The sequence below is a fragment of the Pteropus alecto genome, unplaced genomic scaffold, assembly GCF_000325575.1.
Source record: "Pteropus alecto unplaced genomic scaffold, ASM32557v1 scaffold23, whole genome shotgun sequence".
NCBI lineage: Eukaryota > Metazoa > Chordata > Mammalia > Chiroptera > Pteropodidae > Pteropus > Pteropus alecto.
Genome location: NW_006435837.1, coordinates 4,411,683 through 4,424,096, shown reverse-complemented (window position 1 = coordinate 4,424,096; position 12,414 = coordinate 4,411,683). Strand labels below are relative to the sequence as shown.

The following is a 12,414-nucleotide window of genomic DNA, read 5'->3' as shown; positions in this document are numbered from 1 at the left end:
AGAGGCTGTGAAAATAGGTTTATGTGCATGTGTCAGAACTCCAGAAAGCATGCATGGGCTGTGTACTGGGAAGCCTAGCAAGATGAGCGTTGGGGAGGGCATCGGCCGTGATGGGCAGTCCTCGTAGCAAAGTAGCTAAGAGCTCAGCCAGGAAGCCAAGGAGCCAGTTCTGCGAAGGGCTTCAAAGTGTGTTAAATTGGGGAAATGATACGGTCTCTCTGTCGCTCGGATCCCTCATCTGAGGTTCTCGTGAGGGTTAAAGACAGTGTATAAAGCACTGTGCCCAGCATAGAGTAAGTGTCGAACAAATTTTAGTTGTTGTTGCCGTATGTGCAATGGGATTGGGGGTGTGCTGTTCTTTAGACACTGAACACCTCCTCTGTCCTGGGTATTCTCGGCACTCAAAAGAGTCTGACGTAGGGCTCTTGCCCTTGAGAAACTTATCTTTTTCTCAAGGAAGACTAAATTATACATGAGAACAATGAAATAATTAAGAAGCACATTACTATGGCACTGGCTATAAATAGGAGTTGAGAACGGAAAGAGCACGTGAGCAGGAGCAGTCAGATGACTTAGGGGCAACTTGAGGTCTTTCTCTGAGCTGGGACGTAGCCAGCATCTGGATGGCTAGAGATGAAGATGCGCTGAGGTATTTACGGAGCTCGGCACCATGATAGGCTCTAATTAAAAAGATGAAAAAGATGTGGTCCCTGTCCCCTTGGAGTGTGGGGGCTGGGGTGAGGGTCGCACACTTGCCAATGGATAGATCGTTAGGATACTGCGTGGCCGCGTGCCCATGCTGTGCTAGAGGTGCATGTGCCATAGGGACGGAGAGAAGCGGCACAATCCCGATGGGGTTGTGGGAGGCCCCCAGGGGAGGTGACATCTGAGCAGAGACTTCTGGGACTTAACTAGGGGAAGAAAATGGAACTGACATCAGCAAAGAGGCTCAAAGGGAGGCCAGAAAAGAGCACCGTGACGGGGAGGAGGGTACTAGACACATTAAACGGCATGGTGTGCTGTGGGGATTGCAACTCGGTCCGTGCTGCTGGAATAAAAATGCAAGATCTGGGCGGATTTTACAATGATCTGGGCATGAGGTGAGGCGAGTGTGTTCTGGACGAAGTCAATGCCAGTGGGAAAACAGAAAGCGTGGGCCTTAAAGACGCCTCTGAAGTGGGTGGATTTAAGGATTGAATATAGGAAAAGGGAAGCTTTCAATGTTGCTTTTCTAGGAGCTCCTTTCCCGAGTAGAAGGGAGGACTTTTGAAGTCACTGCATTCAACCCCTTCGTTTTGCAGATGAGCAAGGGGGCCGAGTTGCCCATGTACCCAACTAGTTCAGGGTAGAGCTGGGATCACGAGACCATGTCCAGATCCCTGACAAGCACTCCTGGCATTGTGTCATGCCGACACATTGAGATTGAAGTGACCCTGGGCCCCTAAGCACAGGTGTTCTCCAGGAGGTTGGAAAGACTGTTTGGCACCCAGGTGAGAGGAGAGGCAAGCGACCCCGTGGTTGGAGCCAAAGGAGTGGTCGGAGGAATCCCCCTAGAAAAAGAGAACCTCTGGGGCCTAGAAACATCTCTAGAGCCTGGCAGCTGCCCATGGGCATTAGATGGAGGTCAGACCCTGATGAGGTATGCTAGCATCAAGCATGGTGTAAACAGATACGAAGTAAGGGAAACGAAAGGCTTTCACTTGAAGAAAAGACAACTGGAGTGGCTCTTTGAAAGTTCCAGAAAAGACTGTGAACATGGTGGAAATAAGCTAATTATAAACAGTTACTGTGGGCTAAGCACAGATCCAACTGTTATACTGAAATTTAGTCTAGTTTGGGAGGTACAGTGCCAAGCTGCGAGAGAGTACAAGTTTAAAGGCACAAAGATGATAGATGGTTTGACAAGTAACTAAAACCGTAAAGAATCACGAAGAGAGTGACGGAGTCACTCTCTTGCAAAGTATTGTGGCCACCTTCAAGAGCGACGGGATTGGACTGGCACTGTCACTTAAGCGTTTAGGTTAGATGTAAATCATTTGTTCTCAGATCCTTTTCAGAAGCCTCTGCAAACAATACAGGTGATAAAATTCACATGAGATCTTGTCTCAAAGTAGAAGAAAGAAAGACTTCATGGGATGATTTTCTGCCCAGAATCCTTTCATAGTACATTGGGGAGTGAGGGGGAGAAAGATTCATATTTTAAATGTTTAATAAAATGTTTTTGATACATGACGTAAGGCTCAAGATAATACTCGTTCTGTGCCTAATGTACAGATTCGCAATGCAGCTAACTCCTCTTAATGGCTTGGTAATTTTGTTCCTTCATCTTTTTTTCCAAGGGTAGAAAAATGCTGCTTTTCCCCTCATTGAACATCATTGTGGACCAAGGCTGCTCTAGCTTGTGAATCACTTCCTTGAGAGAAATAGGTTGTTTGCAGAGATGAGTGGTGTCGTGATTATAGTTAAGAAAATCCATGAAATATAAGTACTGTTATCCTAGAGAAGATTCAGAAGAGAACTTAAGCACATAAACTACAGTAGTTAGAGAATTTTAAGACAGAAATGAAGAGTACCGATTCTATTCCTTGATATGTCCAAAAGACTTTAGTTTTTGTCTTTATCTGCCATGCAAGTCCTTCATGAAAAAATAATTTTGGTTCTGCACAGTCCTTTGTGGAGAACGCAGCCTAAAATCTGCTGGAGAAATTTTGGATTAACTAATAGAATCTCTAGAGTGCTGCTCAGAACCATGACTATCTAGATATTAGGAAGATAATTTTCTTTGTTTTTAATAATTAATTGAACTATTTTCAGAGTAATTTATTCCCTGCTCGCCTTAACTTTAATGAGAATTTCACTTTCCGTCTGTGTGACATTTGTTTGACTTATTTTACATTCATCAGATGATTCACTCTTTTACCAGGACAATTTGTATTTTAGCCAGCTAACATTTTTTATTTTAGTCGGTTAAGGTACCAGTTATACCAAATAAAGCCCATGGTGATTTAGGTGATTTTCATCATTTATAAGAACACTCTTATAAATCCTTTTAAATTTGACTTCCAGCCCGGGGAACAGCTCCCTCCAGAGATGACTGTGGCACGACCTTCTGTTAAAGAACCTTCCAGAGAAGGCACCTCTTCATTCCATGCGCGGCAAAAGTCTGAGGTCTGAATTCTCCAGAGTTGCTACCTTTTTTGTGATAAAACCTGTCTGTGAAAATTGGTCATTCAGCATCATTACAGCCTATCTTTTAAAATTTATTCATACCCAATGTCCCACAAATAATTTCAACTGTCTTATAAAGTAAGTCGTTTTCTTCATGTCATAATTCTGAGTTTTCTCTTGAAAAGATCCTCGAGTAAATTATAGATCAGTGAGGCACTGTTCTCAGTTCACAGGTGGTTTATCTAAGCCTGTTTCCTGTCTCAGGGTGGAGCGTATCATGACCCTCACTCAGACGATAGCACCGCCCCCAAAGAAAATAGACATCTATACAATGATCCGGTTCCGAGGAGAGTTGGCAGCTTCTACCGAGGTAAGCCTGACCCCTGGCCCCCAACAGGGTCCTCTCTCCCGTCCCCCTCACCACACCGCCAGCCCGCATCCTCCACTGCACTTCATTGCCTTGACTTCAGGTCAGCATCATCCTCACCTGCCGTTACCTTCTCTCGCTTCTCCCTTCTGACACTTCTCCCAGCTTCGGGTCTCGCTGTCTCAGTTCAGATCCTCGAGGCTTCTGACTTGGGTTCTTTGAGTAGCCTCCCAACTGGTCTCCCTATCTCCAAGATCACCATCAGAATGGTCCCTGGAACGATCCTTCTGAAGCTGTGTTCTGACCACATCATTTGTTCATTTGATTAACTGATAAAATACTTATTGATGTCACCTGTGCGCCTGGCACTGTTCTAGTTTAAAACGCATCAGTGAGCATGACAGCTAAGGTCTTCACCCTCATGAAGCTCACATTCTCATGGGGAGAAGACATCGGTAAATGCAATAATTATATAGAGCAGTAAAAGGTGATAAAGGCTACAGGAAAAAAATAGAACAAGGCAACCTATCGCCCCCCACCGCCCCACTCCCAGTCCTCTCTCTCTCTCGCTGCTGACAGTCCTCTGGTGTCAGGACAAAATCCGAATTCCCCATGATGGCGTTCCAGACTGTCCATGCCCTGACCCTGCATCCTTTCCCGCTGCTTTCCCTCCTCCCCAGTGCCCAGCCCGTAGGACTGACACAGGCCTCCTCTGGCCTGAAACTCTCCTTTTGCTGCATGGATAGCTTGTTTCTGTCCTTTTTAAGATTCTACTTTCAGGTCATCTGTTCCACCCATGGTTCCTTGTCTAGGCCTCTAACGTGACACAGAGCACACACAGTACTGATTCTTTGTCTGCATTTCTCTCTCACAAGGTGGCAAGACCCTTTATCTTTTCCTCTTTCACCCTCATTGACTAGCACACTGCCTGGCAGTTTTATGAATATTTGTTGATTGAATGAAAGAAAATCAAATGGACTTGCACAGCCTTAAAAATGTACTTTGGTGTTTAATAGACAACTAAAACAGATGCTTTGGAGGCTGTATGGACTTTAGGAGATGTTGACAGAGAAAGGCATCCCCTTTGAGCAGCTGGGTGTTAATAGAGTGGGAGCCGCTGGGGAGCCCCAGTCCCTAGTGGGGAGACAGACAGCAAGCCTACCAGGATGGGGCAACGTCCTGGGTCCCGGAGGCCCAGCTTCTCAAAGCCTTCAGGGATCACCATGGCCTTCTACAACCACTCACAGCGGTATTACCGGGCTTCTCACTATTCTGTTGATTTTGTAGAACAGCTGGAAAGGGGCAGGAAGTGGGGGGGGTGTCATGGACACCTGTTTAGTCATTTTAACCAGGAACCAAGCTAAATAAATACATACAACTGTTATGCCTGACTAAATGTATGTTGAATGACTAGGCTACTCTGTTTTCTCCTGGCCCCACCTTTGAAAAAACCATAAGGCATTGAATATACCTTTTAATGCATTTCTTTTTGCTGATGCCATGGTTATTTTAGAATCTTATGGGACTAAATTTTAATTCAGGTTAATTAAAACAAAATATTGTAGTAGTATACATGAGCAAAAGTCTTTTCTTCTGTTGCTCTAAGTTTTACTTCCAAAATAGACCATACATGTGTTATTTCTATAGATGTCTGGAGAATATACTTTAATATAAAACGTTAACAGAATTTAAAATTAATTAGTCTTTGATCTCTGGAAAGTTTTTATTTTGATTGCAGGTGAATTAAATCAGTTAATATCAGCAAAGCTCATTTGTCTTCCTCATAATCCACTTCAGGGTTTTGCAGGCAGAACATTTTTATTTTAGAAAGTGTCGAAATAGAAGGAAAAGATTTAACTAGGTGAAACATCTAGAGACAGCTGCCATTTCAATGATGTTACTAAATCTAACTGGATGAAGATATAATGATATCACCAAAATGACATGTGTCCAGCATACTTCCCATTTTCAGACCTACTGGTCAAGAGTCAAGAGAAATGGTGTCATTTATCTTGATATACAACCTGTATATATATACCTTTTATGGTGAAATTTGCAATATATTTTGATTTATGACCAAGCTTAGAAATAGACAGAAAAAGATAGTAACCCCCCTTCCACGCCCCCAAAAAGGGCAGAAAAGTATTAACTCACATACATTGTGGTTTATCTTTCTGTTCATTCCTGGATTGAGAACTTAGAGGAAAAAATAGTATTTTTGTGCAGATAACTGAATTTCTTTGGAATTTACTTTAAAAAATATAAAATTGATGCTGCCTCCCAGTTGTCAAGGCTTAAACAGTAGTTTGTATTTTCCAGCACACATGTTAAGAATCACTTCAGACTAAGAATAGATTTTGTATAGTTGGGTCTATGATGTAAGAAAGCCTTGACTTCAAAGAATTTCAAAATAGTAAAAGGGGGGCTTGTCACATTCGTACTTGTAAATATCCTGTAGTGTTTTTCAATTTGTCAGCTGACAGGTCAGTTTATATTGCCTGGTGATGTATATCGCCTGGTGTTAACTAACCCTCGCAAGTTATTCTTGTAAGCAGTGTGGTTAGGGAGAATGTCCCCTGGAATGCCTCTGCTCTCAGAAAACACGAAAGTTATCTGAAGGGCAGACGAGGGTTTCGACTTACCTGTTTGTGTGTTTTATTTGTGTGAGAGAAAATGCAGTAGAATAACTTGAGAACTGCTTTGACCAAAAGAGCACAATAGTGACTAACTTTTTCTTTTTTCAGTGCCGTCTCCACGTCCAGAAAATTCTTTCCATGAGAATAATGTGTCAACCAGAGTTTCATCACTACCATCAGAAAGCAGTTCTGGAACTAACCACTCAAAAAGACAACCAACGTTCGATCCATGGTGAGTGCTTTGGTTTGTTTTTACTCTTCTTTCTTCTAATTGGAGATTTGAAATTTCAGAGAAATTCTGGATAAACTTTTTAGCATATTTTTTCTCCTGCTAGGCCTCTCTTTCTCAAGAGAGATTGCCTGTTAAGGAAAATGTAATTTGTCATTATTTGTGATGGTTTCTTTCAAGTTCCAGCACACACGTTAAGAATATCAAATAACAGGAAAAGAAAAAAAAAAAATCTCCTGGGTCAGTAAATGCCTCAAAAGCCTTCCACTTCATTGCGTTCTTCTGACATGGTTGATAGTCTCTCACTGTCCCCTCTTTCGTTGCTGTTGAATTACGTAGCAGACACTTTGCTTAGCACTTTATGTGCCCATGTCTCACTCGGTTCTCACGATCATCCTTTGAAGTAGGGGTGGCTCCCATCCTACAGATGAGGAAACTGCAGCTTAGAAAAGGTTAAGGGGCTTGCTTGGTGCTAGACGGTCCGTAACAGGGAGGAGGGAGCCAGAATCTAGACCTACATGGGTTCTGACTCCACAGCTCGTCTTGCACCTCTGTGCCACCTGACTATTTTCAACGTGAAAAGGTAGAAATAGGGGAACCACCCTTTATGCCACCACAAAAGCATAGTGGCAGCTAGAGGTTAAAATGAAGCGCCAGCTTTGCTTATCCTTTTATCTTCTTGTGTCATGTGTAATAAAAATTTAGGGAGAGAATTATAACATGTCGAGTCCCATTAGCAGATCTGTCTGGGGCGTAAGGACTTTTTAAAAATCATAATGTGGACTTTATATTCTCAGCTGCCCAGAAAGACTGTCTAGAATCTAGATGTGAGGGATATTTGTTTATGTGTACTTCATAGAAATACCATGCTCTCTACTAAGGATGAAATGGTGCATCACTGTAACACACCAAATTTAGAATAAGACCAGTCTGTCAGAGAGCCCATCTCTGGTGTTTGTCGCCAGAAGTCACAGAGGGCCTTAGGTCAGTTTTCCGGACCCTATTGGCAGGATTATGTTGAGGTTTCAGTGTTACTGTGCCCTATGGTGAGCATGACTAATTATTTTTTAAAGCTGTGAATACTTTTTCTTTCATAAGCATACTTTCCATCCATTGCCTTATTTATAAAATGAGAGTTTTAACATTAGTGACTAAGAGGTTAGACTCTGGAAATAGGTTATCTTTATTAATGTCTCCTTCTGGCCATGTGACTTTAACCTCTCTGCGCCTTGGTTTCCTCATCTGCAAAACAGGGCTAGGAAGAACACCTCCCCTGTAGGGTTAATGTTATCATTAAATGGGGTAAAACATCAAAAGCACCCAGAGCAGTGTCTGGCACCTTGTGACTTGTTAATGTCAGCAGTTTTTATTGTTGACGTCCTCTGACTAGAGTATGACTTGTCAGGTGTCTCCCCTCCCCTTACTTTGCTGATAAACTTTGGTGCATTCTTTCTCCATGTGACCGTAGACAAGATCTGTCCATTAACCTGGGAGCACAGGTACAGCGTGTTTTAGTTACCAGCATTGACGGTTTTCCAGTGTGGCTTTAACAAGCCATGAAAACAGTGTATAAATTATGAGAGTACGGAAATACAGAAGGAATTGTTTTTCCTCTTGGTCATTGCATAATGAAGTAATGATGGTTTAAAAGAGCATCAATTACAGACGAACAGAGTCCTGTGAAAATTAGGTAGGTCAGATCAAAACTGAATCCAAATGTATGATAGGTAGTATTAACAGCGTACCGTTTCTGTCATTTTGATAATGTTTGAGTAGAGCTTGTTTAGATCTGGATATGTATAGAAACCTGAAAACAGTTCTAAAAAGAATTAGAGGCACAGTTGGGACGTTGACCTTTAGAAAAGTCTCTATCGAATCATCCATACTCTGATACTGCTGTTAGGAGGCTTGAGAGAGTCCCAGAATTACGAGTGATGAATTGTTATATTCTTTTATTCCCACTGCCCCTCCTGATAATGCTGCTATGATACTTCTTCATGGATCACATCTAACTTAGTCTGAGTCATTCATTAAACTTGTCTTGATTTTTTTTTTCTTGAACAAGATCTCGTTGGTTCACCATATTGTGTATATTTGAGAGAAACGCAGTTTGATAACTTACAAAAACGTGAACGAGCCTTGCTGTGGTAACAGTGCATTGCCGTTTTTAAATTATCACTTACCTAAGGGCAATCTGTTTCTCCTTGATAGTAGTTCTTTATATTTCTTTTGAGAAGAGGATATTTGTACACTATACATTTCTTATAATGAGATCAAAGCTATATGTCATATTTTAAAGTGATAAATAGATATCGTAGTATAATACCCAGAGTGGTTATTCCGGCCATCTCAGCTATATAGAATCCATTTAAGAACTGGGAGATAAGCCAAAATATCTCAGAACAAGAAAAATGCAGTCATGTTCATCATCTATACTAATGGGAAAACACTTGGACCCTATAAGCCTGTTTATTCTTCTTTTATGCACAAGTCTAGCAGTTGGAACTGAGGTTGTCAGGCAAGAAGTCGTTCCAGGTAACAATACAGTGTGCAGAGGCAGAATGACCCTGCACAATAGCTGTGGAGAGAAGAGGAGTATTTTTGCCTTTTCTCAGGCCCTCAGTGGGAAAATCATTTCTGGCCCTTATGGTTTCATAGATAGACTAAATATCCATGTAGAGTGTATACTTATAAAATAGACTGCTCTTACTTTGCTTAAGAAGATAAAGCGTATAAATACATTTAGAAAGAGTGCTGTCAAAATCGGGTTAAAAATTGATGCTTAAACATATTAAATCAAATTAATTAGAAATCCCAGTAGTTAAGTGAAGAATTGCTGTCACTTGCTCAAATCAATCCCAGGCTTTTTCTTCTTGTGAAGTTAGAATATATTGATATCCATTATCAATTGCCACCACAATTCACAAAGTTATTCAATGACTTTGTGTTCTCACACATTAACTGCCCACCCTAGTCATACTGCCTGCCACCTCCCCTCCCCTGGCGAAGTATCAGAGTAATTAATGCCCCTCTCCTCTTCGACTTACCTTCACGCTGTTCCCAGAGCGATTATACTGAAGCCCCGGAAGTCTGACCCTCTGTCAAAGCTGTGGGTCTCCTGACTTGAGTCTGTGAGCAGCTCAAAGCCACATTCCTTTTTTTATTTTTCTCTGTAGTTCCAACACCTAACACAGGGCCTGGCACATACAAAGTACTCTCTAAACGTTGGTTGACTTTGATTCAGTTAGTTTTAATTCCTTCCCTTTTTTAGATGAATCTTTTGAATTCTCTTTCCTTTGACCACTTAAAGAATAGGTGTTGTGTGAGATAGTGCTTGAGTCCCCATGACTCTGCAGGAAGGAGACCGTTAGCCCCACACCGTCATCACCTCCTACCCCCATTTTATCAGCCCTGGATAATGTGCCAGGCGACTAGCTGGCTGGTCCCTCTTAAAGCCCCTGTCCCTGAGATTTATGTCATCACCCACCTGCCCTTCTCTTATGCTGCTCCTCTTGGACTTGTTGGCTGTGCAGTTAGCTTGCTCCGCTCAGCTCAGCACATAACTGTAGAATGGCAGGGTCCAGAATTCAAACTTTGGATAAATTATGGGGCACACTCTTACCCATTAGGTGCAGTACTAGTTGTAAATGTTGAAGTCTCATTCTTCATTCTTTTGTAAGATACTCAGCTTTTCAGATGCCTGCATTCCAGACAGCTTCTCTATATCTCTGTCCCTCTCTGAGTCTCTCTCCCAGGATTTTTGTCCCTTCGGTTTCTCTGTTAATTCTCTATATGTGTATGTTTCAGTGTAGCTTCTCCCTGTTTTTTTTTTCTTTCTTTCTTTCTTTCTCCCACTTACGCTCTTTCTCTTTGTCTCTGACTTCCTTTTGTGTTTTGTGTCACTCCCTTGTGATGCACGCACACTCGCGCTTTCTCCTAACTTTTCATTCTCTAGTTCAAGGGTAATTTATTTCCTTTTTTGTTTTGGCCTCTGGGATCTTTCCCTGCCTGGATCTTGGCCCCATCACTTTTGCTCAGCTTCAGTTTGAAGATGTTTTCCTCATCACCCCCCATTCCCCTGGGCTCTGGTTTATCCAGTGTCTCTGAAAAGACCCCACAGGGGTCTTTGATTCATCTTTCCTATTTTTGCAGTCATAAGGAATCCCAGACACTGGGCTTTGTGTCCTGCTCCTCTCATTACCTTTCCATCCTCTCACTCTCATCTTATTGGATAGACTCTTCTTCCCATCCCATATCCTGCTCCTCCTAGGACCAGTGTCTCAAGCCATCACTTACTCTCACCAGCATTAACATTCTTCTACTGACACCCATTCCTGTCCTGAGATTGCAGTTATGATGAACGTGTCCCCCTTAAAGACTTCCTGGATTGGCAGAAAATACTGTTACTACTGACCCTCAACAGGCCTTTGAGATTTTGTTAGACTTTCATTCTGATTGGTAAAATCTTCTACCTGTTAATCCGAAGACTGTGCTGTGCAGACCCCATTATGGAAGGACATAAGCCATATAATAAGCAAATAATTCTTTAACTTCTAGAAGTTTCAGAACATTAAAGATAGTATTACTGGTTGGACTAGATGCTCTCTGAGGTTCCTTTCAATCCTACGGTCCTGCTTTTGCGATAACAGTGAACTACGCTGTTCTGCTGTGCTCCCTAGAACTCGCACGTGACTGAGTGCTGCGGCCTGGAATTGAGTTTTGGGCCATCTGTCTTAGGCCTCATGCAAGATGGTTTCATTTCCAGAATCTCTAAAGTGCTTGTCATTAGAATCTTCAACTGAATTCCCAGGGTCGTCTAGGCCCAGCCCATCGTTGGGATGGCAGTGCTACAACGCTGAACTTAAAGTCTTTGACTTTTCACTGTTCCATTCTCACCCATTCCATCATGTCTGAAATCTTCTAGCTTTCAAAATTGTAAATGTATCATTCAGAGTTCCGACAATAGATATTTTATTGGTTGTGTTGTATTACAAAACTTTCGCTTCAGAACTTGGGACTCTCTCAATGATGTTTAAACTTGCAGGTCCTAAAGAAGATAAAAATAAATAAAATAAAATTGCAGATCCTAATGAGTTTCAGGAACACTTGGGCCTGCGGTGCATGTTTTCACTTCCTTGGTTCCCATTAACTTTAGGCTAAACACTTTAAAGGAAATGATCACTGGTCCTTCAAACGGGCATGATTTATTTACTTTCTGTTTCTTCTCAATCTCTTTCAATCTCTTCCATGGTTGTCTTTGATCTTCAGTTCTTGGTTTTTCAAATAAATTTTCTGTAGATTGTAAAACCTTTTTTATTATATCTGCAGTGCATATTTGTTGTTGAAATTAAAAAGGATTATAAGTCACCAATAATCCTACTACCCAGAGATGAAAGCTTTTAAGATTTTATTTTTTCATGACTTTTTAAAAATGTGTAAATATGAACATATATATATAAATGAATGTTTTTTTAGATACAGTTAAGCTTATATTATGCAGAAAGTTTTGAATCCTGCTGTTTTCACTTAGTATTGTAGTTTTAATATTTCTTCATATTAGTGAAGATTCCTTGAAGATGTGATTTATTTTTAATAGCTTCCTAGTGCTTTCTATCAAGCATATCTGTAATAGTTTATAGAAATATTTTCTGCCTTCACACAGATTTAATCAAGTAAAGGATGCTGCTTTGCTCGTATTTTCTTGGATGTTCTAGTAACTTTATCACTGTTAGGCGTTCTAAAACCATAATATGAACAAACTATCACCCTTGATGTTCCTACTCTTGATTTTAGGGAGTAGCTAGTAGAAGGAATCAGTCATTTAAGAAAATGGTTTTCCACGATCATATAGATATTCGAGTTTAAAATAGAGCCCATGGAATATGCCTTTTTGAAGAATAATACCAGTTCAATTGCTTTATAAAGACTAAATTAAATTAAGTAATATAGGGCTGCTGTTAACAAACAAGTAGCCAACTTGTTCGGGCCAAGGTGTCTTGTTTGCTGTCCTTTTT

At 41.3% G+C, this 12,414-nt stretch overlaps 1 protein-coding gene across 7 annotated transcripts in view; it reads left to right on the top strand.

The window, feature by feature from the left end:
• CDKL5 (cyclin dependent kinase like 5) overlaps positions 1–12,414 on the top strand; it is a 146,938-nt gene that overhangs the window by 125,674 nt on the left and 8,850 nt on the right. For all 7 annotated transcript variants that reach the window (XM_006911629.3, XM_015589165.2, XM_015589164.2 and 4 more), the window contains exons 13-15: positions 3,067–3,168; positions 3,433–3,538; positions 6,280–6,403. In XM_006911629.3, coding sequence (XP_006911691.1) covers positions 3,067–3,168; positions 3,433–3,538; positions 6,280–6,403 — 332 coding nt within the window. The remainder of the gene's footprint in view (positions 1–3,066; positions 3,169–3,432; positions 3,539–6,279; positions 6,404–12,414) is intronic.